Source organism: Rhinatrema bivittatum, chromosome 4, assembly GCF_901001135.1.
Source record: "Rhinatrema bivittatum chromosome 4, aRhiBiv1.1, whole genome shotgun sequence".
Classification (NCBI taxonomy): Eukaryota; Metazoa; Chordata; class Amphibia; order Gymnophiona; family Rhinatrematidae; genus Rhinatrema; species Rhinatrema bivittatum.
The window spans coordinates 34187442-34213182 of record NC_042618.1 but is presented as its reverse complement, the minus strand read 5'-3'; the positions used below and the strand labels follow the sequence as shown (position 1 = coordinate 34213182).

At 44.1% G+C, this 25741-nt stretch overlaps 1 protein-coding gene across 6 annotated transcripts in view; it reads right to left on the bottom strand.

Annotated features, from left to right (window-relative positions):
- Window positions 1-25741, bottom strand: part of EVL (Enah/Vasp-like) — a 365975-nt gene that overhangs the window by 8466 nt on the left and 331768 nt on the right. For all 6 annotated transcript variants that reach the window (XM_029597934.1, XM_029597932.1, XM_029597933.1 and 3 more), the window contains one exon: window positions 21434-21491. In XM_029597934.1, the coding sequence (XP_029453794.1) occupies window positions 21434-21491 (58 nt within the window). The remainder of the gene's footprint in view (window positions 1-21433; window positions 21492-25741) is intronic.

Below are 25741 nucleotides of genomic sequence, written 5' to 3'. Positions count from 1 at the left end.
GCAAATACCATGCTAATGATGGCTATTTCCCTCGTTCCTCTCCTCCCCAAATGTGCTGGATTATCTCCTGTTTTCTTGGCTCTGGTAACCTAACTCCTTGTCCAAGATGGAGTAAAGTTCCCAGGACTAATATTAGTCCATGGGTGGCACCTAGAGCTCTCCAGTGCCAGGATCTGCACTCAGGAGTTTAGACGCTGAAAATATTTATGCATACAAAAATGCTCTCTGGGCTGGAAACATATTTTGTGTGCAGAAATCAAGTTTTTATGTGAGCTAAGCACTTTCTATGCATACATTTTCAGGATTGTGTGCATTTTAACTCTCAATACATTAGCATACCGTTAGCTTACTGCATGGGAGTTTATCAAAAACATTTTAGTGTGTGTTAAACTGTGTGCTCAATTTCAGTTCAGTTTTAATTCTCAGTTTATTACAGTGGCCCCTCAGATTGCTCTCTGGAGCAGGGAACTACCTATTGTACCTGCATTGGTAACTCGCCTTGAGCAGGGATTTAGAAGGGTGAATAATCACATTTAAAAAAGCCCCCACCCTCCAAAACTCACCATATAGGGAGCAGGAGGGAGGTGATGCATAACATACAAATCAAGGAAGCAAAAAATCAGAGCATTCTCGTTTTTCCTCAGCCTGATTAGCTTTTATGCTTATACATGTAATCCAGAAAATATGTTGGTGCTATGTGCATCTTTGTGTATATAACAAAAAAGATCTATCTTGCAACTCAATCTAAAAATGATTTCATACTGCAGCTGGCACATAGGAGTTGCAGATTTCTAGCATCAGTAATGCCAGACGTTCAGGCTCTTAGCACACACACAAAGACAAGTGAATAGAAGCTTGGGAAAGGAGGCACTCGACATTACTTCTGCATAGTCTCAGATAACAGAGATAACCATCTCGGCGATAGTTATCTCTGTTATCTGTGAACCGGAGTGATATGTATATTATACAGGAACTTCCGGTATATAAAAACAAAAAATAAATAAATAAATAAATAGTTTGGGAAAGGCTTCAGTCACATGGAGAACAGATTACATGGGAACAGAAAGCCTCTTCTGCAATCAGTGCACATAGTTGTCCTGTCACAGGACAGTGATCCCAGCCATACCTAGAGTAATGACATCTGGTGCAATATTTACATATGTACTACATCATCTTTGGCTAATTATTAGGTTGATCTGATAAATGATAATGCAACCTTGAATCATTCTCTTTGCTGGAGAACTAATATGGCTATTAGTATTCTGCATTAGAAAAGTGCTCTAGAACAGTTTTCCTATTACTCAAACAATCTTAGTATGGGGCAATTTTCAAAGGCTTAGATTTATTTATTTATTTATTTAACACTTTTTTATACCGACCTTCATAGTAATAACCATATTGGATCGGTTTACATTTAACAAGGGTATAACTGTAGCATAACTGAAGAAAATTAAACAAAAAGAAATGAATAAGGCAAGTTACATTCAACAAGGGTAAAGAACTTGGAAGCTTATATAGCTGGAAGGAAGTAAAGGTGGAAATAATTAAGAAATACAATAGAGGATACGGGTTAAAGCTTAAGAGTGCTTTAACCTAGAGGTGCCCTAGTCATCGTTCATGAAGATGGGATTTAAGCAGCAAAAAAAAAAAAAGCTATTTAGCTGGCCAAGTAGGCTATAGTTGGCTTGAGCTGATTTTCAGAGAGTACCAGTTGAATGGCTAAGTTCAATAGGTGCCTACATTTACTGGCACAAAAAAGTTTCAGGTATGGTGGGCATATGCCTAGGACTTAGCTGGCTACATCAAATTTTCAGCCTCTGCTGGCTGCTTCATGCTATGATGTTGAACCCACTATATTTAGACTTACTATTTAAACTTGCTCTATGAATGGGCCTTTGAAAATAGACTCGATTTTGAGCAGTTTGGTTTTTGGGGTCTGACTGGTGGTGGTTTTGTCAGCTGGTGGAATTATTGGAGGTTGCTTGAGTTAGTGAAGTGAATGAGTCACCTTTGTGGGTTTGGACTCATGCATGGCAGAGGAGGTGGAATATTATAGAAAAGGTCTACAGGCCCGGAATGCATTTTTTAATCTATTTGATAAGCAAACTGTTTTACCAGTACATCTCTGGCAGGCATTAAAGGGGGATTTTGAGAATCCAACACAGGATATCATGCCTTGCCTGTGCATTTAAATAATCATAACTGGAGCCCAAGGTTTCTTGTGGCAGATTTTTCAAAATTCTGAGGCAAGAGTTAGCAAATTCTGTGGCCATTATGTAGCAAATTTGCATAAAGATTTTTTAATTGAAAACTATTCATATTGTTTGTGTTTAAACAATATTTAAACTATATATAAAGTCTGAAATACAAAAATCAACAATTTACCAAGTTAGGACATGTAACAAACTTTTTTTTAACACTGACATGTCACTTTTGAATTGAAATAGTGCAAACATCCTTTTTATATTTTATTGCGAAAGTTCTTGTCATCTTTCCAAGTTTATGTTTCTGTATGCTTAAACACCAGCCCTTTGTCATGCTGCTAACTACATAGAAAGATAAGTGCACAAATATTAGACACATGGTAACAGATACAAAAAGGGGTTGAATTAACTCAAGTCGAAACTTGTCAGTAGTAGTGTTATTATCAATGCTTTTATGAATTGAAATTAATGCCCTCTCTGCCAACTGTTGCAGATACCAGCAGCTGTAGACTTCCAAAACACATCCAGGTCTTTGTAAATGGTGAATGATTGACCAAATATGCAGGGGCAAGAACCTTTGCATAAAAATGACATTTTTCTATAGGGATCTCACACCATCCAGGAATCATATCAGAATCATCTTTGGTTTGATAAGGATTTAAGAGATCGTTGAGGGATCGAATATTCTCACATCTTTCTCTGTCTACTCCAACTTCACCTCTCCCCCTTCACTTCAGGACAGGACAGGATGAACAAGGGGGTGGAAAGAACAACAGAAGCTTCCCTGCAGGCTTGTTGCCAGGAGAGAGGCTGGAACAGCCAGAAAACTGAGATTGAAAGCAGGCAGAAGCTCTGCAGTTATCTTCAAAAGATTGAATTAAGAGGTGTGAAAGCTTTCAGTAATGTTGATTCTGTGTCAACATGCTAATTATGCGGTTTCTCCTGTGGCAGTACAATCATGGGAAACTGCTTTTCTACCTGCAGGCATTTTTCAACCATTGTTGGTGGCTGTATTGACCAATTTCTTGATGGATTTCTCCTGCAATCCCCTCCCTCCCTCACCAAAACAGGGGTGGGGTAGGGGGATGAGATAGTCATTGGAGCAAAAAATGCCCCCTTATGACTACTATGATGACACATACTCTCTTCTTAAAGACTGAGAGCACAATTTTGCAGGTGGCTTCCTGTAATTCATGCTTGTTTTTCAAACGGTGTGTTTTATGTGATTTGAAACCTGAAGATTTTTGGACAGTGGTTCAGGCATTGATATTACCGTTACTTGACTACCGAAACATCATGTACTGTATATGTCTCCCGCCTCAGCATTACGAGCACGTCAATTGTTTCAGAATGCAGTTTTTCGATTAATATCTGGTGGTAGTATGAAGGACCATATCTCTCTGGTTTTATTCATGCTCCACCGGTTACCCGTTCAGTGGTGCATATTATATAGGATGATCAACAAACGCTTGGCCATCGATTGTTTTCCTTGGGTTCATTTTTTGCTTCATGGGTATAACTTTAAGGCTTGCTCAAAATTCTGACTGTTCGACGTGCTCGTCTCGCAGAGACGAGAGAGTGAGCATTTTCAGTGGCAGCTCCAACTTTTTGGAATTTGTTATCTCAAGACATGCGCTTAATGGACTGTTCAACGAATTTTAAAACTATGTTAACTTATTTGCTTATGCAGGCATTTTTGTTATAGCAGTGTTTGTTCATCTGGCATGAGTTGGGTGCACAGAGCTAAGATGTTTTGCTTTTATTTATCATTTTGTTTTCATTTTAGTTGTTTTAATGGTTATGTATGTTACCTTGTTCGCTGCCTAAGGTCAGGTGACCTATAAATGTCAATAAATAAATACAAACTATATTAAATAAGAGAGCAGATAGAAATGGTGGTGGTATGGCACTTTATGTCAAGAAATCCATAAAATCAAGTAAAACAGAAATTTTGAAAGAAATTAACTGCAATCTGGAAACTTTATGGATAGAAATTCCATGTACAACAAGGCAGAATATAGCACTAGGAGGTTTAATACTCCCTACCCGACTTAATGGTGAAACAGATAATGAAATGCTAGGAGAGAGTAGATAGGCTACTTAAGTGTGGAAACACAATAATAATGGAAGACTTCAATTATCCTATCATCAATAGGGAAACTGTCTCATCTGGGCATGACAAACAGATTAAGTTTCTGGGCACTATAAATGACTGCTTCATAAAGCCACTAATCTTAGAACCAATTAGGTGGGAGGCTACCTTAGATCTAGTTCTTGCTGGAAATCAGGATCTAGTGCCAGTAGCAGCAGTCGTGGAGCCACTTGGCAATAGTGATCATAATGCAATCACATTTGACATGGTAACATAGTAAAGACGGCAGAAAGGACCAGATAGCCCATCCAGTCTGCCCAGCAAGCTTCTTATGGTAGTAACTGCCGCTCAGTGGAGGACACCCTCATGTTTCTCTCAAGAGTAGTAACTGCTCCTCTGTGCAGTTACCCCAAACCTTATGATAATAATGTTTGTAATCAAATCAAACCCAAGCAACTGTCAAACCCATAAATTACTGCTAGCAACATTTTTTTTTACTGGGAAGGGAGCCGCATTGATAATTCAGATAATTCTGCTTGACGTTCTTTGCTTTGGCACTTGGCCATAGAAAACATCCTGTGCTCTTTCCCTTATGTTCCCGTGTCAGTACCCCAGACTGTAAACATCAGGGTACATATCGGATGTTGCTTGTATCCAGTTCCCCTCCCTCATTAACACTAAAGCGGAGGTGGGGTAGGGGGATGAGATAATCATTGGAGCAAAACACGCCCCCATAAGACTACTATGATGACATATAACTTTAAAAGGGTAAACTACAATAAGTTAGGAAAAGAAAACTAAAATGAGAGGTTATAAGGGTTAAAAATCTTCATGAGGCATGGGGGCTATTTAAAAACACTGTGACGGGGTCTATGTCCCAAACGCGAGAGGTCAGTTAAAAACTCTGGAACCAAAAATCCAAGAGAAGGGGGAGGGAAGGAAAACTCAGCAACACTGAGCTAGGGACGCCCTCTGGTTCCTTCCCCCGGATGCTACAGAAACAGAGGAACCACAGGTGTGGGAGGTTAAGGGTGGAGCTCTGGAAACGAATCCTTAGCTTCAAGGAGAGGGCCAAATTGAGGATGGGTCTTTCCGAGCCAATTGCCTTGCAGAGGAGGAGGAGTCTGCTGAGTATAAGAGAGACTTCCTAGCCCAGCGGTTTCAGTCTCCTGCCGGGGACTGAAGGAGAAGGACTGTGCTACTGGCTGCTCTAAAGGACTGGAACTTTGGTGCTCCTGCTTAAATGGAATATGGACGGCTGGTGTAACTTCCAGGAAGGTGAGCCGGTGGATAAAGACTTTAACTATCTGGATTTACCTGCCTAAAAAATACTGTTTTGAAAGACTGCTGGCGTGTGGTTGTATCTGAAGGGACAAGTGGAATATCCCAGAGATACAGTGGGAGGTGGCAATTAGGCCCATGGGGCCAGACTTTTGAACTTTATGACAATACATGGAACGTTAATTGGATATTTTCTGTGACTGGGAAAAACCCAAGTTAAAGGATATAAAAGCGAACTTGTGGAAGCCAACCTTTGCTGGTTGGGCTGGCTGGCTCAAAAGGGAAGGCATCTGCCTTGCACCCAGATCCAGGACGGTTCAAATCCTGGGGACTTGTGGGGGACAAATCTGTAAATTGTTTCTTCTTGAGCTCCAATTGTCCAAGAGAGCCAACTAACAGACAACCTTGGAGAGATTGGAGATTTGGAGTCTATCAGCCAGAGGACGCGTGACAAACACTATCTTGAAGCCCAGATAAAATACATTCCCTAAATTAAGAAAGGTCAAAAGAAGATCAAGCAGCACCCATCAGCATGGCTATATGATGCTATTAAAGTATCCAAAGATAAAAAAGCATACTTTAAAAAATGGAAAGCATAGTCTAATATGGAAAAATGGAATGCATACTGTATACGCACTACCAAATTACATGTAAAATGTTAATAAAACAGGCCAAGAGAGAATATGACTTGCCAAATAGGCATAAACTAATAATAAAAAAATCTTTCCAAGTACATTAGAAACAAAAAAAACCTTAAGTGCCTCTGCTAGTGCAGAAAAGAGGGTGAACTGCTGTGGATATAGGAAAATTAGTTCTTACCTGTTAATTTTCGTTCCTGTAGTACCACGGATCAGTCCAGACGGTGGGTTGAGCCTCCTTTCCAGCAGGTGGAGACAGACTAAAACTTGAAGGATATCCTATATGAGGACAGAGCCTATGCTATAACCCTTCAGTATAACGAATGTCAAAGCAGAAAATAACAAAACCAGAGTAGGATCAAGCAAGCAAACATAAAGCTCAATAGAGCAACGGTAGAACAATGAACAAAAACAAGTTATGCCTAACCACTCTTGCATATACTTGGTACTTAAACAACCAAGGCTTCCGGTGTATTTGCTCAGTATTGTTGCACAAAAGGACGTCTAAAAAGAACTGCAACCTGCAAGAACAAGCTTCTAGAGGACAGAAAGAGAGGCAAACAGGGAAGGGCGTCTGGACTGATCCGTGGTACTACAGGAACGAAAATTAACAGGTAAGAACTAATTTTCCTTTCCCTGTACGTACCCAGATTAGTCCAGACTGTGGGATGTACCAAAGCTCCCCTAAACCGGGTGGGATCGAGACAGTCCCGCTCGAAGCACTTGTAGACCAAAAGAACCAAAGAGCGGAGCTCGCACAGCGAGGAGGTAGTGTCTATCAAAAGTAGGTAAGGACGTCCAAGTGGCGGCACTACAAATCTCCTACGGAGAGAACAATTGAAGGTTCGCCCAGGTAGTAGCTCGAGAACGCAAGGAATGAGACGTTAGATCCTCGGGAACCGCCCTAGCATGACAAAGATAAGCCGAGAAGATCGCTGCCTTCAACCAACACGCTATAGCGGACTCAGAAGCCGGCTTACACCGATTGGACCCACTCAAGGAGACAAAGGATGGACCAAAACATGAAGGCCATTGGTAATGAGGAGGTAGCGATGGAGAACTCGTAAGGCATTAAGACAACAAAGAACGTCACTAGTCGCAGGGGAAACGCGGGGAGTTCTGCCGACTGGAGGTCATGGAGGTTAGAAGAATCTGCACCAAGAAGGAAGGGCCTGTACGAGAGATACCTCGGAATCGGAAGGAAGCAAAGAGGTTCCCGACCGGACAGTGCTAGGATCTCTGAACTCCGACGAGCAGAGGAGAGAGAGACCAGAAACCAGTCTTAAGCGGAAGAGCCTTCAAGGTAGTGCGACGGAGAGGTTCGAACAGAGCCGCAGAGGGCGCGAAAAGAACCAGATGAAACTCTGACGGACAAGCGGCGGAGAAGGCGGACGGAGATGTTTGACGCCCATGAAGCAGAAAATCGCAGCAGGATGACCTCTCAGTGACTACCTTCCACCTGACCCAGGAGAGAGCCGAGAGGGGAGACTTAAACGTGCCGAGAACGAGAGGGAAGACCCTCTGAGAGACTGTCTTGGAGAAGAAAAGACTAACGAGATCGGGGCGGAGCATGCTGAGAAACCCGACTCCGCACAAACAGCCTCAACACGTTCCAGATACGCACGTAGTCCAGAGAAGTTGACTGTTTCTGTGCCCGCAGCCAGGCGGAGAAGACCTCCTCCTAATAGCACTTGCGCCAGAGACGTCGTCGTTCAAAGGCCAGGCTGCTAAACAAGTGCGATCGGCCTGGACGGAAAAATACAGGTCCCTGACTAGGGAGCCGAGGAAGATGGCAAAGCCGCAGAGGTACGTCCGTCGCTAGATTGAGAAAAGAATCCGTGAACCAAGGCTCGCGCGGCCACTCGGGGGCTAGCAGAAGCACGGGACCCAGATGGAAGTCTATTTGCCTGAGGACTTTCCCAACCAGAGAACACACATGTAGAGAAGGTCGCCTGCCGGTCAAGGGAGAGTCAGAACCTCCACGCCCACCAAGCCGTGGTTCCTGCAGCGGAAGAACCAAGTTGCCATGGTATTGCAAAGAGTCGCCAAGAGGCCCAGGTGGGAGGGGGACCACCTGTCGATGAGAAAATCCATGGCTGCATCAAAGAGTGTCCACGTCCTGGGAGTGAGCAACTGATGACTGAGAATCAGCCTAAGCACTCCCCTGCCCACTGAGTGGGAGACTGCCGGGCACTGTAGATGTCGCTCGGCCCAGGCGAAGAGAAGGCTGGTGTCCAGGGCTACCAGCAGACTGCAGGCACCTCCTGGGCGACAGATGGAAGCCACGGTGGTGGTGTTGTTGGATAAGACTTGTATCGCCTCGCCACGGATGAGGGGAAGAAACTCCAGAGCGAGGAACATTGCCCGAGCCTCCAACCGCTTGATGTGCCAGGAAGACGTAGCCGCTGGCCAGATCCCCTGGGCATACTGGGATAGGCAGACCACACCCCAGCCCGAGACAAAGGTGATCGCGGTTACTAACGCCCACTGAGGGACTTGGAGAGGCCGTCCCGGTAGCAAATGAGGGAGGGGAAGCTACCCCAGCAAAGCGGCGACGGCAGAGCCCAAACAATGGAAGGACAGAGTGAAACTGTGTCGCCACTGGCTGCCAACGGGACAGTAAAGATGTCTGAAACAGTTGCATATGAGGAAAAGCCCAAGGCACTAGGTCGATGGTAAGGGCCAAGGAGCCCGAGATCTGCAGGCAGGCACAAGGCATCGGAGAAGGCAGCAAGAGCAGACTCTGAAATTGGTCGAACAACTGGAGGACCCGCGCGCAAGGCAAGAAGACCTTGCCTACCCGGGTGTCGAAGTGGGCTCCCAGGTACGCTAACTCCAGGAAGGGCTGAAGATCGCTCTTAAAGAAATTTAGTATCCACCCCAGAGACACAGGAAGAGCTCGTACGTGAAACACCGACCGCCGGCAAAGAACCTCCCCCTTGGCCCTGATGCCCCAGACGTCTAGATAAGAGTAGATGTGGAGAGCTGCTGCCATCAACACCCAGACATTGGTGAAGATGCAAGGTGCCGTCGCGAACCAAAGGGAAGCACCTGGAACTCGAAGTCCCGGCAGAGGGCACGAACGCGAAGAGACTATGGCAGCCATGATAAAACGGATAATGGAATATGCCACTGTGGAAAAACGAGGGGGACGAGGAATGCCCCGGGGCAAGATGGCACGAGTATGCTCACAGGGTCCCCCTGCGGAGAAGCGGGACCGTGAGAGCCCGGTTGACTCTTGTGAGGTCTAAAATTGAACAAAGAAAATAGGATAGTGGCCTGCAGCAAGAACGCTGTCTGGAACCGGAGCCTCCGCGCCCAGCACAGGAGCTTGGCGGGGGTTTGCTCCACCATGTGTCGCAGGGACCAACCGCACGGGAAAACAGAAAAAGATGCCGACAAACTCATGGAAAGCGAAGACGTACCCGTCTCTGAGAACTTTGAGGACCCACTGGTCCGACCGGATTGGAACCCAGTCCGCGGAGAACAGGGAAAAGGCGACCGCCCCAGAAGGGGACCGAAGAATGAGGTAAGGAAACTCCAGCGTGTGTGCAGGTGGAAGGATTGAGCGCGTGGGCTAACCCTCACGAAAGGGATGGTGCCCACAAGAATGCTGCGACAAAAACTGCGATCGAGAAGGAACAAACCCCCCTGAGTCACCTTGCCCGCGTGGGGTATACCGCCTCTGGCCCCAAGCATGGACGAGAGGGTATAAGGGACCGGGATGGGTTCGGACGGGCCACCGGGAGCGGACGGCCCTTACTTTCCCCCTAAGGAATTCCTAGATTCTCAAGATCCTGGACAAGGAACAGCTTACCTTTAAACGGCAACGTACCCCACTGGCTGTGGACGCTGGAGCGGCAGACCAGTGGCGCAGCTAGAGAAGCCGTGTGGTAGACATCGCCGAGGCAATCGCCTTTGGCTGGAGGCGGAGAAAGGTCGAATGCGCAACCTCTGGCCACAGGAGGTCCTGGGCTCAGAGGAAAGTTGATGTTGACCCCATCTGAGACCTGCCCGCAGCAGGAAACTGCAGCAAATAGTGGAACACACCCCCGGCGCTAGAACATCAAAGTGCGCTTCACAGGAGCCTTGAGCAGGCGTACCGGGGCCGCTTGAAAACCGGGAAAAACCCTCCTGAAACATGACCGCATAAGTAGCCCACGAAGGGATTACTGGGTTTTTTGTTTGTTTTTTTTTAAATGAAGCATGCCACCGGGAGGGGAAGCTTGTTCAGGGCCTGGCCTGGCCGGGGAGCCTGTCAATGCCTCAGACGCAACTGTTTGGGCATGGGAGGAGGGGGAAGGCGCTTGCCGAAAACTGGAATCCCGCCCGGACCGGAGTACCAGGAGTGGAAGGGAGCTTACGCGACTGGATGGGCTATAGGATCCGGGAGAACTGGATCCACTGGGGGGTCAGGGATGGGGGCACCACCCGCACCCCCAGGGACCCCGGGGGCTCCGTAGCCGGCCAAAATGTCAGCGGCACGGAGTGGGAAAATGGAATTTCATTTTATTATTTATTTAAAAAAAATTTTTTTTTTAAATAATATTTTGTCCCGGGGCGGGGGGGGGGGGGGGGAACCTTCCACCTCCTCCTGCATGCTCGCTAAAGGGGAATTACGCAGAAGGGAAAAAGCACATAAAAAAAAGAGCCCAAAATATCCCAGGTGGGGGAGGGGAAGGGGGTGACAAAAAACCCTTCCTGGGGGGCTCAAATCGGGGTGTAGCTGCAAAAAAATCGGCCCCCCAGCCCCAGGGAGCTCCGAAAATGGAGCCGATAAAAAATCCAAAATGGCCGCCATTCCCAGGTTTTCCCGACCCTGGAACGGCCTGGCCAAGCTTTGGGGAGTCGATCCCCGGGCTAAATTTGCCTTCCCTGCCTAGGAGGGACCTTTCCCACCTGGCAGGGAGGCATAGAAGAAGCCCCCTCGCAAAAAACTCGCGGGGGGCTGGCAGAGGAGAGGCAGGCTGCCTGCCGCGGCAAAGAGAGAGCCGCTCTGAAGAAAAAAAGGCTGCAGAGAAAGTCTGACAGCCTGGAGGCCAGGAGTGAAGCAGGGGGGAATCCTGCTGACTCCTGCCGGTTCAAGCCTCCTGAGACCAGCAAAAGAAAAAATACTGGTCTACTGCTGCAAATAAGTTAGAGGTAGGGGAATACCTGTAACTTATAATGAAAAGTGAAAATTCCTCTTCTAAATATTTATTCACTTTTTTTTTTTAAACTGAGCGCAGCAGCGGGTTCTAAACCCTCTCGGCAGCCAGAGGGGGGGGGGGAAGACGAGACCCGGAGAGACTCGGTCCCCATACCTGGAAGCGAAACGGACTCAGGCTATGCAGCGCACAAGGGGCAAAGCCCCCCCTGAGACCAGCAAGAGCTGCATAAATTTACTTCTGTTTTGGATGATGTGTAAGTCGTAAAATAAAAAAAATATAGGCAAGGCAGTGAACTGGGAAAACTACCAATGGGTTGGTGCTCGTCCTTTGCATAATTTCCCCACTTACGCGGTAGACGCGGGATTTGCTTGAAGATGTGCACATCCATTTAAAATTGTCCACAGACATACGCGTGTCCAGGTTATTTTTTTAACTTGCACGCCCATGTTCCAGTATTAAAGTTATCGTGTAGGAGCTCTATTTTTTTGTGACACTGGTCCCAAATGGTCCATCTTCACAGAGAACAATGGGCTGCATTTGCTTCAGCAGTAGTGTATCTTGGGTTTGCACCTTTTATGCCTTGATGATGTCAGCGGTAACAGAGTGGTATAAATGGTGAGACCACAAACACATACTCGATAAGTGTGCGTCTTCTTTTTCTCAGCTGGTAGTTGAGCTCGTGGCTGGTTTTTTTTAGTTCCCAGATGGAGGAACTAAGGCTTAAGACCTAGCTTTTCTTTGGAAGAGCCCCTGGAAGGAATCAAGGAGATGAGAACAGCCTGGAATTTGTTGCCAGAGGATCTGGTTAGTGCAGTTAGTGTATCTGGGTTCAAAAAAGGTTTGGATAAGTTCTTGGAGGAGAAGTCCATTAACTGCTATTAATCAAGTTTACTTAGGGAATAGCCATTGCTATTAATTGCATCAGTAGCATGGGATCTTCTTAGTGCTTGGGTAATTGCCAGGTTCTTGTGGCCTGGTTTGGCCACTGTTGGAAACAGGATGCTGGGCTTGATGGACCCTTGGTCTGACCCAGCATGGCAATTTCTTATGTTCTTATGCTTATGGAAGCCTCTGAACCGAGTAAGTGAATCTTTCTTTGACAAGCAGGGCTGAATCAGTCATAACATGTGAGTGACAACCCATCTCGAAACCTTTTACCACTTAACGTGAGAGAGTTCCTGCATGCATGCTACCTCGTGAGCCCCTTAGTTGTTTTTTTTGACAAAGCTCCTCATCGAATGTGTATCCTCTCTCTCACATTTTTCTTTAACTGCCTTATGGCCTTCTCTGCTGTTCTTTGTCTTTTGCCTCACTGCCTCAGCAACCACTCAGCCTGCACTTTTCAGTGTTCAAAAAAAAAAAAAAAATTATTAAAAAAGACGACTGCCCAGTTCCAAGAAGGCCTCGCTCTGTGGCTTCGAAGATTGTATCTGTGGCCGCAGGATGTCTATTACCGACGGTCACGGTATCTGCTGTAAGTTGCTTGGAACTTGGCAAATTGCTAGGACTGTGGTCAGATGTCGCCTAGAACCAAGCGTGGAAAATGGCAGAGCTCCTCAGGTCGTTGACGAGACAAAGCCGATCTTCCCAGAGCGTAGCCCCCTCACATTCTCTCCTCAAGCAGGGAATCCCCCACCTTTCCTCCTCTTTCCCTCTGCTCCCTCTCTCCCCTCCTCCTTTACCCTTGTCCCCCTTTTTCTTTGTTTTCCCAGTTCCCTGTTTCTCTTCTCCCCCCCTATTTTCCGACTTTCCCCCTTCTCTCTTTTTCCTCTCTGACTCCTCACCCCTAAACCCTTTACTTCCTTTCCCTTTTTCCCTTCCTACTCCACCTTTTTCCTCCCCATTTTCCCAATTATCCATATTTTATTAATATAATTTATTAATTTAATTGGTTTTATTTTTCATATATTCTTTTCATGTATATTTAATACTTTTATTTTGATATATTTATTGTCAATTTTAATTTTTGATGGTTTATCGACTTTCTAGTGGTGTAACAGACACTTGAGTAATTTCTTTAATTTTAGAATTGGTGTCATCATCAAGGAGATAAACACAATTACTCCTCCTTTGAGTCTAGTGGTAACATCTTCAGATGGTATTTGGATTTTAAATTTGGTTTTTTTTATCTTCTATTTTTAGCACCAGAATTTAGCTTTTATGCTGTCCTGATATTCTTGGTGCCACTTTTCCACTTCTTCTCTTGACTTCTAGGTAAATATCCTATGGGCTAGATTTTAAAAGCCCTGCGCATGTAAATCCGGCAGGATTTACATGCGCGCCGGCATGCCTATTTTGCATAGGCCGCCGGCGTGCACAAAGCCCCGGGGTTTCGTAAAAGGGGCGGGAGGGGGTGTGTCCGGAGTGGTCCGGGGCGGGTCCGGGGGCGTGGCAACGGTTCGGGGGCGGGCCAGGAGGGTCGTCCCAAGTCCCCCGGCACTGAGGCCTGTGCCGGGGGATGCCGAGGCGGCAGGCGTAACTTGCACTACAAAGGTAGGGGGGAGGATTTAGGTAGGGGTAGGGAGGGGAAGGTGGGGGGACGCGAAAGGGAATGGAGGCAGGCTGCTTGGTGCGCGCAGGCTGTCAATTTTGCGCAGCCTTGCACGCGCCGACCCCGGATTTTATAAGATACGCGCGTATCTTATAAAATCCGGCGTACTTACTTAAGATCTACCTTAGCGTCTATTTGGCTTTATTTGTTTTTTTTAATATGGTATTTTCTTATGCAATCTTTTCTATTGTACAATATGTTTTGACAGTTAATCTGCTGTTTAGTTTTAATATGTTTATTTTAATGTGGGATGCATAATTATTTTATATTGTATATCTGTTTTTTAAAATTTTATCTATGTTTGTTTATTTTTAGTACAAGAGATGATACTGATTAAAACTTCTCTACCCCTGATGCAGATTTATATGTTGAAACATAGCCATGTCGGGTTTCTAGGACTTTGATTACAATATGTTATCTTTTGAATTTGTATTAAAGGTTTTTAAATTTATCAAATTTATCATTGTGTTTATTATTATTACATTTTTATTAGCTTATTTCATTATGGTTTTTATAAAAAAAAAAAAAATTTCAGATGGTTTTTGGATTCTCTACCACTCCTATTTGTCTGATTTCTTAATGTGATTTATTCACGTCTCCTCACATTTGTTTCTCAAGTACAGTGCAACAGACTATGGGTTTTGGTGTAATCCAGCTCAGGACTCCATGCTTTATTTATTCATACGTTTGTCCTAGGTCGAGTTTACTTTAAAGTGGGCCAAGACGATCCAGACTTTTTCCAACACACCCCAGGGCAAGGAGCCTAGGTTGCTGGACAACATTGGAGAGAAATTTTCACAGAGTTCAATGCTGTATGTCTGTATTGCGGTCAATCAGCTGTATATGGTTCAGTACTTACATGACTGTATTGACAAGTTAAAGCCAGGAAGCAAGCTCTCTTGGACACAGAAGAGTGCAAGAAGCACCTTATCCAGTCAATGTACAAGTCTTTCGACACTGCAGCTAAGTCTTCTGCAGCAGCCATTGGGGGCAAGACAAATGGCATAGTTAAGAGCAAGCGGCCTATGGGACAACATTCATGACAAATTGACTGATGTCCCCTGCTCTGGTGACAATCTATTTGGGGACAAGGTCAGAGAAACTGTCAGCAAAATGAAAGAGCAACATGTGGCTATCTGGATTCTTTCAGGGGTTACTGGTCAGGCTTCTGCCTCCAGGCATTTGTATTGTCACGGGTTCATGCCACTGGTAACTCTCCCAGTCACAATCTGGCTGCAATTTTCTGGGTACAAAAGAAACTGAACCCCTGGTTAGGTCTCCATTACTTATTCTCTCCATGTTCAGTTCTAGGGTGTCACAGCTACAGGTTCGAATCATCTCACCTCGATTGGTAAGCAGGGCTTAAATAAAGTCCCTGCTATGGGTTCAAATCTTCTCACTCCCACTGGTGAGCTGGACTTCAAACATAATCCCAGGTTATCCCGGCAATTGAAAGTCTCTCTAGCTTTGCTTTACCAAAACAAAATGGTGTCCAAGTCATACAATACAAAAGCAACTCTTGCTTTACTCGTGCTGCACTCTAGGAGCCTGGCTCTTAGGGAACAATGCCCTACTGCCACCTCCCACCGTAGTTTGCAGCCAGGGGTTTTTTTGTATCCCCTTTCACTAAGGCTGCAATTACATCCACCCCATGGCAGGGTCAGTGACCTTGTCCTCCTCCGGAAAAGGTTTCCACCAGGCATCTCCTAAGTCCCATCAGCTCCAGTTCATCCTCAGGGCTGCACCTCTCCACCTTCATATGCTGTCTCTTCATCTGGTTCTAGTAGAGCTGCTTTCTGTTCCTGCCCCGCCTCTCCTTCAGATAAGCTCTCACTCTTCTTCCACCATGCCCAGTTGTGAGCCATCCAGCATGCACTGAGCATATTCACAAATCTCCTTCAGGAAAATAACTCTGATCCAATCTGACAATCAACTGGCAATGTTCTATGTGTAACCCCCCCTTCGAGGGGGGTACAGTTCCCAGGGCTGTCCCCTAATGACCTGGACCTCTTTTTCAAACCTGCCTCACAGCAGTTCCTGGGAATGCCAGGGTTCAACTGGCGGAGTGAGTTAGGAGGGAGGTTCAACCTCCTGGGCCCCTGGTGTTGTAGCAGATAACACAGTCTCTGGCATTTAACTCTCACCCCATTCTCTCACACTGTTAAGTATATACTCATAAGGCTGGCCTTCTCAAAGGACAAAAGTACAGTAAATAAAACATGGAGTCCAATTGTGGTGTTCAGCTGAAAAATGTGTACTTTAACTTAAAAAGAATGATCCAGGATAAGATAATCATGAATTGCAGGATGAAAATCATGACGATAAAAGCTGTTCCTTTTGTCTTTCTTCTTTAACTGAACCAGGATCCTCTTCCAAAATCCCTTTGCTCTACTGCGAACAAGAGTAGCATGGAACAAAAATCCATTTGATCAAATATAGAAATCTCCAAAGTGTTCTCCAGGAAGTCCTTACCAAAAACTCAGCCAACCTTACCCACTCTTCACTGGTCGTGGGATAAAGCAACCAGCTTCCAAGTACTACAATAAGATGATACTGGCCTCAAAACAGGTCTCAAAAATCTCCATGTCACTATCTTCACTTCCAGTAAACAGGTACACAACCCCTTCTGGATCACATCCAGTACTTCTAGAGGTATCTAGCAGAGTCTGGACAAAAATATCTCCAAAGATCTACAAAACCTCCTTCCAAAAAGCTCATAATTCTCAAACACCTCCAGATCAATCCACCAGGAAGCAGAAGGACCTCTCCTTCAATCCTCTGCAGCAGAGAAAAAAAGACCCTTTGCACATGCTCAAGAGGCAATTTATACCCTGAGACTCATCCCAAAAAGGAATGGCAAATAGCAGGATGATTACCCCAAAAATGCAAATACCCCAATAGCTGGAAACAGAGATATTAATAATAAAGGCAAAGCCCATCTACATATGTAAAAAACAAAACAAAAACCAAAGGGGTACCGGGTCCTGGACTCTGCCAAGAATCTCAAAAAATGTGAGTGTGGGCTCTGTCTCTCTCTTCAGGCAACCTGCCTTCTCGGAGTTTCCAACACGTTGGCAGATTGCCTCAGCAGGGTTTTTCGACCACATGAGTGGTCTATGGATCACAGTGTTGCAAACAGATTTTCCAACCTTTAGGTTTGCCCATCGATTAACTTATTTGCATCAGAAAACAGGAAGGACAAAATATTTTATTCCGCTGTTCAAAGCAACTCAGATCTGCTCCCCAACGCTTTTCTACTGTAGTGGGATGCAGACATGCTGTATGCATTTCCACCACTTTTGCAAGTGGTGAGGATAGTGAAAAAGATGCTCAAGGAATGGGCACACCTTATCTTCATCATCCAAGCATGGCCCAGACAGGTTTGGTTCTTCCATTTCATCAGATTGTCAGTCAACCCTCCCAATTTCTCTAGGAACTGATTCAATGCCTCTAATGTAGGCAACGGGTCATTTGTGTCACCCAAACCTCCCATCCCTCTACTGGATAGCATGGACGTTGACTGTGCAGTAGTTTCCTCATTGATACTATCCAAGGAGGTTGAAGATATCATAATTTTGACCAGAAAGCCATTCATCAGAAGGGCGTATGGATTTTAATGGAAATGATTCTCATGGTGCCAGGCAGTTTCTCTGGACCCTTTTGCCTATAATCCCATGGATCTGCTTCAGTAATTGTTCTCTCTCCCCACATCGGGTCCAGATGAAAATGCATCTTAGCTGTGAACCACCTCAAGTGGAGAGTAAACTGATCTCATTTCATCCTTTGGTGTCAAAATTCATGAAGGGTTTGTGACAAAGCTTCCAGTTTTGAAACCTCAGTACCATGGGATCTCAATGTTGTCTTAGCACAACTGATAAAACCTCCCTATGAGCCACTGGAGTCTGTCTCATTGAAGTTTTAGTTATAAAGTGAGATTCCTAGTCACTAATAGGGTCAGCAAACTTCAGGCATTAGTCTTACATTCTCCTTTCCACCAGTTCTTTTCACAACAAAGTAGTGCTCTGCATCCATCCTAAGTTTCTACCTAAGGTGGCTCCTACATTTCATTGGAATCAAGTTATTGTTTTGCTCATGTGTGAATACTGGACCACATGTGCATAAAGGAGAAAAAGCCCTTCATTTGCTGGACAGCAAAAGGGACCTAGCCTCAAGAGAACTGAACCACATTGTTAGGCCTCTCAAATGTTTGTATCCTATGATCTCAACAGATTGGGTGTAGCAGTTGCAAAATATACTTTGTCCAACTGGCTAGCAGACTGCATCATGCATTGTTATGCACTGGCTGGTCTTCAGATTACAAACTCTGTCAAGGCTCATCAAGTAAGAAACATGGCTACTTCAGTTTATTTATTTATTTATTTATTTATTTATTTATTTTTTTTTATTATACCGAGTTTCATGATATGAATCACATCAACCTGGTTTACAATTAACAATGTGAATAACTGCAGAGAGTAACATGGTAGAAACATTTCCCAATTCGACATCAAATATAATAAGAAACTTAACAAATAAAAACATTATAACAATATTTAGGATGTGAGAAAGTTACAAAAAACAAGGAAAAATAACTAGGAACTGAAAGGGGATGAAATTAAGGAAAGAATATTAACATTTTAGCCAACTGTATCAATTAATAAATATGTATAAAATTATAAAATATAGATGGGTAGGAAAGATTGACCAAATATGAATTGTTGTGAAGTATAATAATATGTTGTTGTCACTGCGTGTGAAGTTAGTGGGTTTTTGTTACAGTTCACTAACTTTTGTGTTTATGCTGATGGGTGGAGAATTTAATCCAGTTCTGGGAATGCTTTTTTAAAAAGCCAAGTTTTTAGTCTTTTCCTAAAAGTTAGAGCGCATGGTTCTTGTCTTAAGTCCGGGGGGATGGAGTTCCAAAGGATTGGACCTGCAGATGAGAGAGCTCTTGAACTGTAGGATTTGTGGTGGTAGGTTTTGGCATGTGGAACCTGTAGTGATTCTTTGTAGTGTTCCCTGATGGGTCTGGCAGATGTGTGTTTTTTAAAAGGGATTTGTAGGTCGCGTTGAGTGTGTTGATGGATGTTTTTGTAGATAATCATGATGGTTTTGTACATAATTCTGAAGTGGATCGGTAACCAATGAAGGTCTTTGAGGATGGGGGAGATGTGGTCAGTTTTCCTGGAGTTTGTGAGGATTCTGGCTGCAGTGTTCTGTACCATTTGTAGAGGTTTGGTGTAGGAAGCTGGGAGGCCTAGTAGTAAAGAATTGCAATAATCTAGTTTGGAGAAGATTATTGCTTGTAGGATTGATCTAAAGTCATGCGCGTGGAAAAGTGGCTTTATTCTTTTCAGAATATGTAATTTGTGGAAGCAGTCTTTGGTAGTTTTGTTAATGAATGGTTTGAGGCTAAGACGGTTGTCTAAGATGGCTCCTAGATCTCTTACATGTGTGGTTTGTAGAATGGTTGGAGGCTTTGAAAGTGTGTTGTTGTTTTCAGGTGCTATAAGGAGATATTCCGTTTTCGACGCATTAAGGATTAGGTTAAGGCTGTTAAGGAGGTTTCTCACTTAAGAGCCCTCTCCACTGAACACATCTGCAAAGTTGCATCTTGGTCATTGGTTCACACTTACACTTCCCACTACTGTCTGGACAATCTATCAACCTCAGCAAATATTTCTTCACAGACAATGTGGTAGAGGCCTGAAATGCCCTTCCAGAGGAGGTGGTGAAGAAGAAAACAGTCAAAGAATTCAAAGGGGCATGGGATAAATATTGTGGATCTCTAAAGACTAGAGGATGGAAATGAGATAAGCGTGCATGGGGTAACTTGTTGGTATGGCGGTTACTACCCTTAGATGAAGGCATGGAAATTACTACCCTTAACCAATATGCTTTGATGCTTTTAATGCAACATTGCTCTCCACTTAGATGGCAGGGGGATAAGAGAAACTGGATTCAGACAACAATCGAGGGCCCCGACTTCCATGGTCTGGGATACTGTTATGCAGACATAAGGGAAAAAGCACGACTCCTTCTGTCCTAAAGGAAATGAAGAAAGCATGCGTGGGGGTAACTTGCTGGTGTGGCGGTTACTACCCTTAACCAATAAGCCTCGATACTTTTGTTGCAACTCCAACTTTGCTCTCTGCTTCAACAGAAAGGGAAAAGGGGAATTGGATGTGGACAGAAACCAACGAGGGCCCCAACTTTTACGGTCTGCAGAACTGATAACTAGCAAAGAGCAGCAATTTCTACCCTTAACAGAAGGCAGGGGATTACTACCCTTAACCAATAAGCCTTGATGCTTTTGATGCAACTGCAACATCGCTCTTTGCTTTGGAGGGGGATGGAGGGTGAAAGGAAAGAGAAATTTAGATTCAGAAACAACCAACACGAGCCATGACTTTTTTTTTTTTTTTTTTTACAGTCTGGGGTACTAATGCGCAGACATTAAGGAAAAAACCCAGGACTGCTTCTATGGCCAAGTCCATATGTAAAGCATGGCAGATACCACCATAGGAGGCTTGCTGGGCAGACTAAATGGATCGTTGGTCCTTTTTTGCCGGCATTTCTATGTTTCTATCAAGAAGTGACAGTAGCTTTGAGACAGCAGTTTTGTGTAGCCTGTTCACTTAGTAGTTCACTCATCATGTGGCAAGAGGTGGGGGGGGGGACTGGGTTGCCTATACAGTAAGTACTCCGCTATGCAACATTTCAGCTTAGGACTCCCCCCATTTTATGGCTAATTCAACCCTGCTTATAGACAATGGAATGAGATGTTCACGAGGTAGCACGGAACACCCTCGCATGCTCGGTAGTAAACACTGAGCTTTGGTCAGCTAGAGAGATCTGTTCAGCACCATCAGGTGACATCACCCACGTCTTATGGCTAAATCATCCTGCTGTCTATAGTGTATACTGTTTACAGTAAGCAAAGCTAGGTTTGTCTAACAATGCTAGATATTGCCAGTAATGAATTATTTGCTAAGGAATTTGTTGTGCTGTTAAAGCTTTTTTTGCTACTGCTTGCCTATTTTACTGGGGAAGTTGAACTTTTCATGGGCGTCCTATTTTTGTACTGAATGAATTTGCCCTTATTGGAACCATCTGTCCAAAGTGTGGACCCAAGCTCTTTTTTCTGCAGTTTGAATTTGCCTGAGGTGAAAGAGTCTGTGAACTGTTGTTGGTATAGGGACACTATTTACTCTATGTTCACCCACAGAGAGGAAAAGATTCCCCTTCCATTGAAGATCAACCCCCGAGCCAAGTCCACTACACCATCTGTTCAACCCTTTCAACAACCATAGTGTCACTGAACGGTTTGGATTCCCACCAACTGCTTATTTTTTATGTACCTCCCCTCCCCCCTTGGGGTTACACTTGGTAACATTTTTTTCCTAATTTCAATTGCCAGGTGTGATCACACAGATCACACCGAAAGAGACATCTTTTGCAGGACAAACACAAAGACTACATCAACAAAAGCTAGCAAGTTATTTTCTGTGCCTTACCGTCAATTATCTCTTCTTTCACTTTGTGCAATTCTCTAACAACTTCCTCCAAGATTTCCTGCCAACGTGAGAGGGAAAAAAAAAAGAAAGAATCGCCTTATGAAACTTTTAATGAATTTAGCTGAAGAGAAAAAAAAAATGTAGACTCTGCCGCTTGTCCATTCTCATGGTACACAGGAATACTCGTAACAGGAGAAAAAGTATTTGTTTTCTGCTGAACTTAGTCAGTAAAGATCAAGAATACTACAAAACAAAAGTACACACAATACTTGTAAATTCTTGGAGCATCAAGTCAAATTTTCTCGTCAGAAATTAGGTTGACTAGTACCACGGATTCTGACTGATTCTTAGTGAAAGCAGGAAGACCCAGGATTTTGAAAAAAGGGACACTTGTTAGATAAAAGATACTGAGAGCATTTTCCTTTCTTCTAAAAAAACAAAAAACAAACAAAAAAAAACCCCTTCAGAACAAGTCTTACACCTTGGGGTAGATTTTAAAAAAGTACGCCCGCGCGTACTTTTGTTCACGCACCAGGCACAAACAAGACTACGCCGGTTTTTAATAGATACGCGCATAGCCGCGCGTATCCTTTAAAATCCAGGGTCGGCACGCGCAAGGCTGTGCAAAATCGGCAGCCTGCGCGTGCCGAGCCGCGCAGCCTGCCTCCGTTCCCTCAGAGACCGCTCTGAAATCGGAGCGGCCTCGGAGGGAACTTTCCTTCCACCCCCCAGCCCTATCTAAACCCCCCCTACCTTTGTTTGACAAGTTATGCCTGCCCGAGGCAGGCATAACTCGCACGTGCTGGCCGCGCGATTCCCCGGCCCGGGAGCAGTTTCGGAGGCCTCGGCCACGCCCCCGTCACGCTCCCCCAGGAAAGCCCCGGGACTTACGCATGTCCTGGGGCTTGCGCGTGCTGCCGAGCCTATTCAACATAGGCTCGTCGCGCACAGGGGGAACTTGGGGCAGGTTTTTGGGGGGTACGCGCGTATCCCTTTGAAAATCTGCCCCCTTGTGAACAGATTTTGGAGACTGAAGAAACACAACCTCCCATGACTTGTTTTGATTTATCATAATCTTGCACTGCGCATAGTATTTTGGGAATTTTTTTTCCTTCCTCATTTGTGTGTCTAAGAGAAGAGAGTACAGAATTGGAGCCCTATTTTCAAAAAGGATTTGCCATATGTATGGAAGAGGAAGGCACCTTGGCGGTGGGTTCCTTGTGTTTGACAGGATCACAGTTTGTAAAGAGAACCTGTGAGCCAGAATTGCTAGGACTGGCTCCTTCCGACATACTTCTCACTCATAACCTTTGGACACTCTTACATTCTGGTTTGATTAATTGTTCTGAAATTCCTCGAATTACTATACTGAGCTGTGTAAAGCTCCAAATAATAATGATGAAATATCTTGCAGAATAGTTAAGGGGATAGGGGACACAGTTATCTGGTTCCCCTCTTCAAATCAAAGCATTCTGACAGGGTCCCGTTTACCAATATTAGTGCAGTGGGATTAGAATATAAAGTACAAATATAGTCAAATGTACGACCAGATAGAAGAAGGACCAGGAGACTGTTGGAATGCTTTTTCAGCGTCAAATCCCACTATTAGGGGCTCTGCAATGGATCCCTTATGGCATTATTCCAAAGCCAGTAATAATTTGCACATTAATATTGAATTTTCTGCATTGTATAAACCCAGCCTGCCTCTTATTGATTAAAGAGGGCAGGATAAATTTTAATCCAGTAGCCAACACTAAGGTATAAATCTTAATATCAATATTTAAAAGTGATATTGGTCTATAGGAACCAGCCAGAGTCGGGTCTCTGCAAGGTTTAGGTAAGACATCAGTCACTGCGTTCCAAACAGATTCAGGCATAGAAACACTATTTGCCGTACTTTCAAACAAAACCCTCAAGTCTGCTACCAATAAATCTTTCAAAGACTTACAGTAATTAGCATCTAGTCTATCAGGACCTGGAGCCTTACTACATGTTATACGTACTTTAAAATGTTTTATTTCCATAGCAGTAATTGGGGCATTTAGCCTGCGAGCTTCTATTTCAGAAATATGAGGAAGGCGAACATTTTTCATAAATTCATTCCTACAAGGAGAATTTTCCTTTTCCGCTGCATATAGGGTGGCATAGAAATCTCCAAATTCAGAGCAAATATCTTTTGGAGAAGACAGCAGCTGACCTCCTTGATTTTTAATGCCTGCAATGTACCGGGATCCCTGCTGAACCTTTATAAGGTTTGATAACCATGCTATTGGCTTTATTCCCACAGAAATAAAATGTATGTCTAAGAGATTGAATAGCACAGCCTTAAAGTGCAGCAAGTCATTCAATTTATGCTGGGCACGTAGGTATTCCTGTTTATGTAGTGTGGAGCTGGATCATAACCAGAGCAACTTGACTTTTTTGTCTAAGGCTAAAATATCAGCATTCAGGTTTCTTTTTTTTTTTTTTTTAAATCAGATAACCTATGATGTTGCCTCTCATTATGGCTTTCCCTGCTTCCCAATACAGTCTTGGGTCATCCTTATAAATGGCACTGTGGAATTCATATTCCCGCCAGCGTTTTTTCAAAAATTTAGGAAACTCCTTCTCCAAGGACAAGGTCGGGGGTGGGGCATTTTCCACAAAGAAGGCAGAGAGGCGTGCGGTGCTTGCAAGACACGGGCCGCATGCGTAACCCCCGTATTTTACACGCGCCCAAGCGATTAAAAATTCACCCGATATTGTTCTATTTGATAATTCGAGCGCTATATCATTCCCAAACACACTGGGGTAGGACAATTATTTTTCTTGAAAAACAATTGATATTGCAAAAATGGTTAACAGAAGCTCCTACAATGATGCAGTTTAGAAATGCCATTAGTCATGTGGGTAAGCTAGATGTAAGTCAGGAAAAAAAACGTAGGCTATTTGTGAAAGTATATGATAAGCATCTGCAATCGGAGTATGATTCCAAATGACTTGCCAAATGCAGAACGAGGAATGCAAAGGTGATGCTGATAATCATGGTCTACATCACAAAGGGGACGGAGCCAGCTATCGTGTTCTTTAGTTCAATCGTTAATGTTCAATTTGTGGTCAAAATTTCTCTAAGTAACATGTAATAAAGTTGTGACAATCTGTTGTGGAGCCCGACGGCAGGCAGGAACTACCCCGTTGTCAGAAAGATGTAATGAAAAGCGTGAACATAAAACTTAAAGCAAACACCAACAAGTAATAAATGACAAATAAGAGCAAAGGGCATCAGGGCTGCTCAGAACGCTTGGCTAAAAAAAACCAAACAGCCTGGATACCTAATCCAAATCAATTTTTTAATAGTGACATGAGGAAAACAACCAAACTTATAATACACTAATTGTGAAAATAGTTTCTTATCTCAGGCTCCACATTAAGGAACAGCTGCCCACAACACCCCGAAAGTTAAGTAGAAGAGTAGCCCAGAGGTTAGAAAAGCAGGCTTTGAACCAGGGAGGCCAGCGTTCAGACCCCAGTGTTGCTTCTCCTGACCTCAGGCAAATCACTTTACCCTCTGTTGCCTCAGGTACAAACTTAGATCTCAGCCCTCTGGGGATAAGGAAATAACCTGAATATAATCCGCTCTGAAGTGCCGAAGAGCGGAATAAATAAATAAATATTGTACGTGCCCAGTAAACGTTTTGAATCTCGTGTTTATTAAATCTCAACAGGTGTTAATCCCAACACTGGCACAGCGCCTTCTTCAGGGGGGAAAAAAAATGCTTAGCTGGCGCTCAAGAGTCACCAAGATCAGATCATGAGGGTTTTTTTTTTTTCCTTTATACATTTCAATTACAGACGCTAGAAACACATGCAAAGGAAAACGCGTATAAAGAAAACCTCAGTCATAAAGCGGAGAAATAAAGAAAAAATAAATACATAGGCCTTGTGCCACAATATAAATGAGAGTGGAGATAAAGGCATTATAGAGAGAATCTCAATAAAGAAAAAGAAATTAGAACAAGAATAAGAGACCATCGCATGCTATTCAGCTGTAAAATATGTATCAGTGGCGCCATTTATTTGATCAAGATAAAACATAATTGGTCAGGAGTAAAAAATGAGTATCTCTTCCCAGCATAAGTAACTATACATTTGCAAGGGTGTCTAACCAAAACGTGGCACCCATAGACAAATCTTCCTGTGATGCATTACAAGAAACCTTCGCCTTCTTTGCCGAGTAGCTTTCACAACTCAGGGGATATCCAAATTCATTTTCCATAGACCAGAGACTGAGCTTTACGAAAATAACATTTCAAAATCCTATTCAAATCC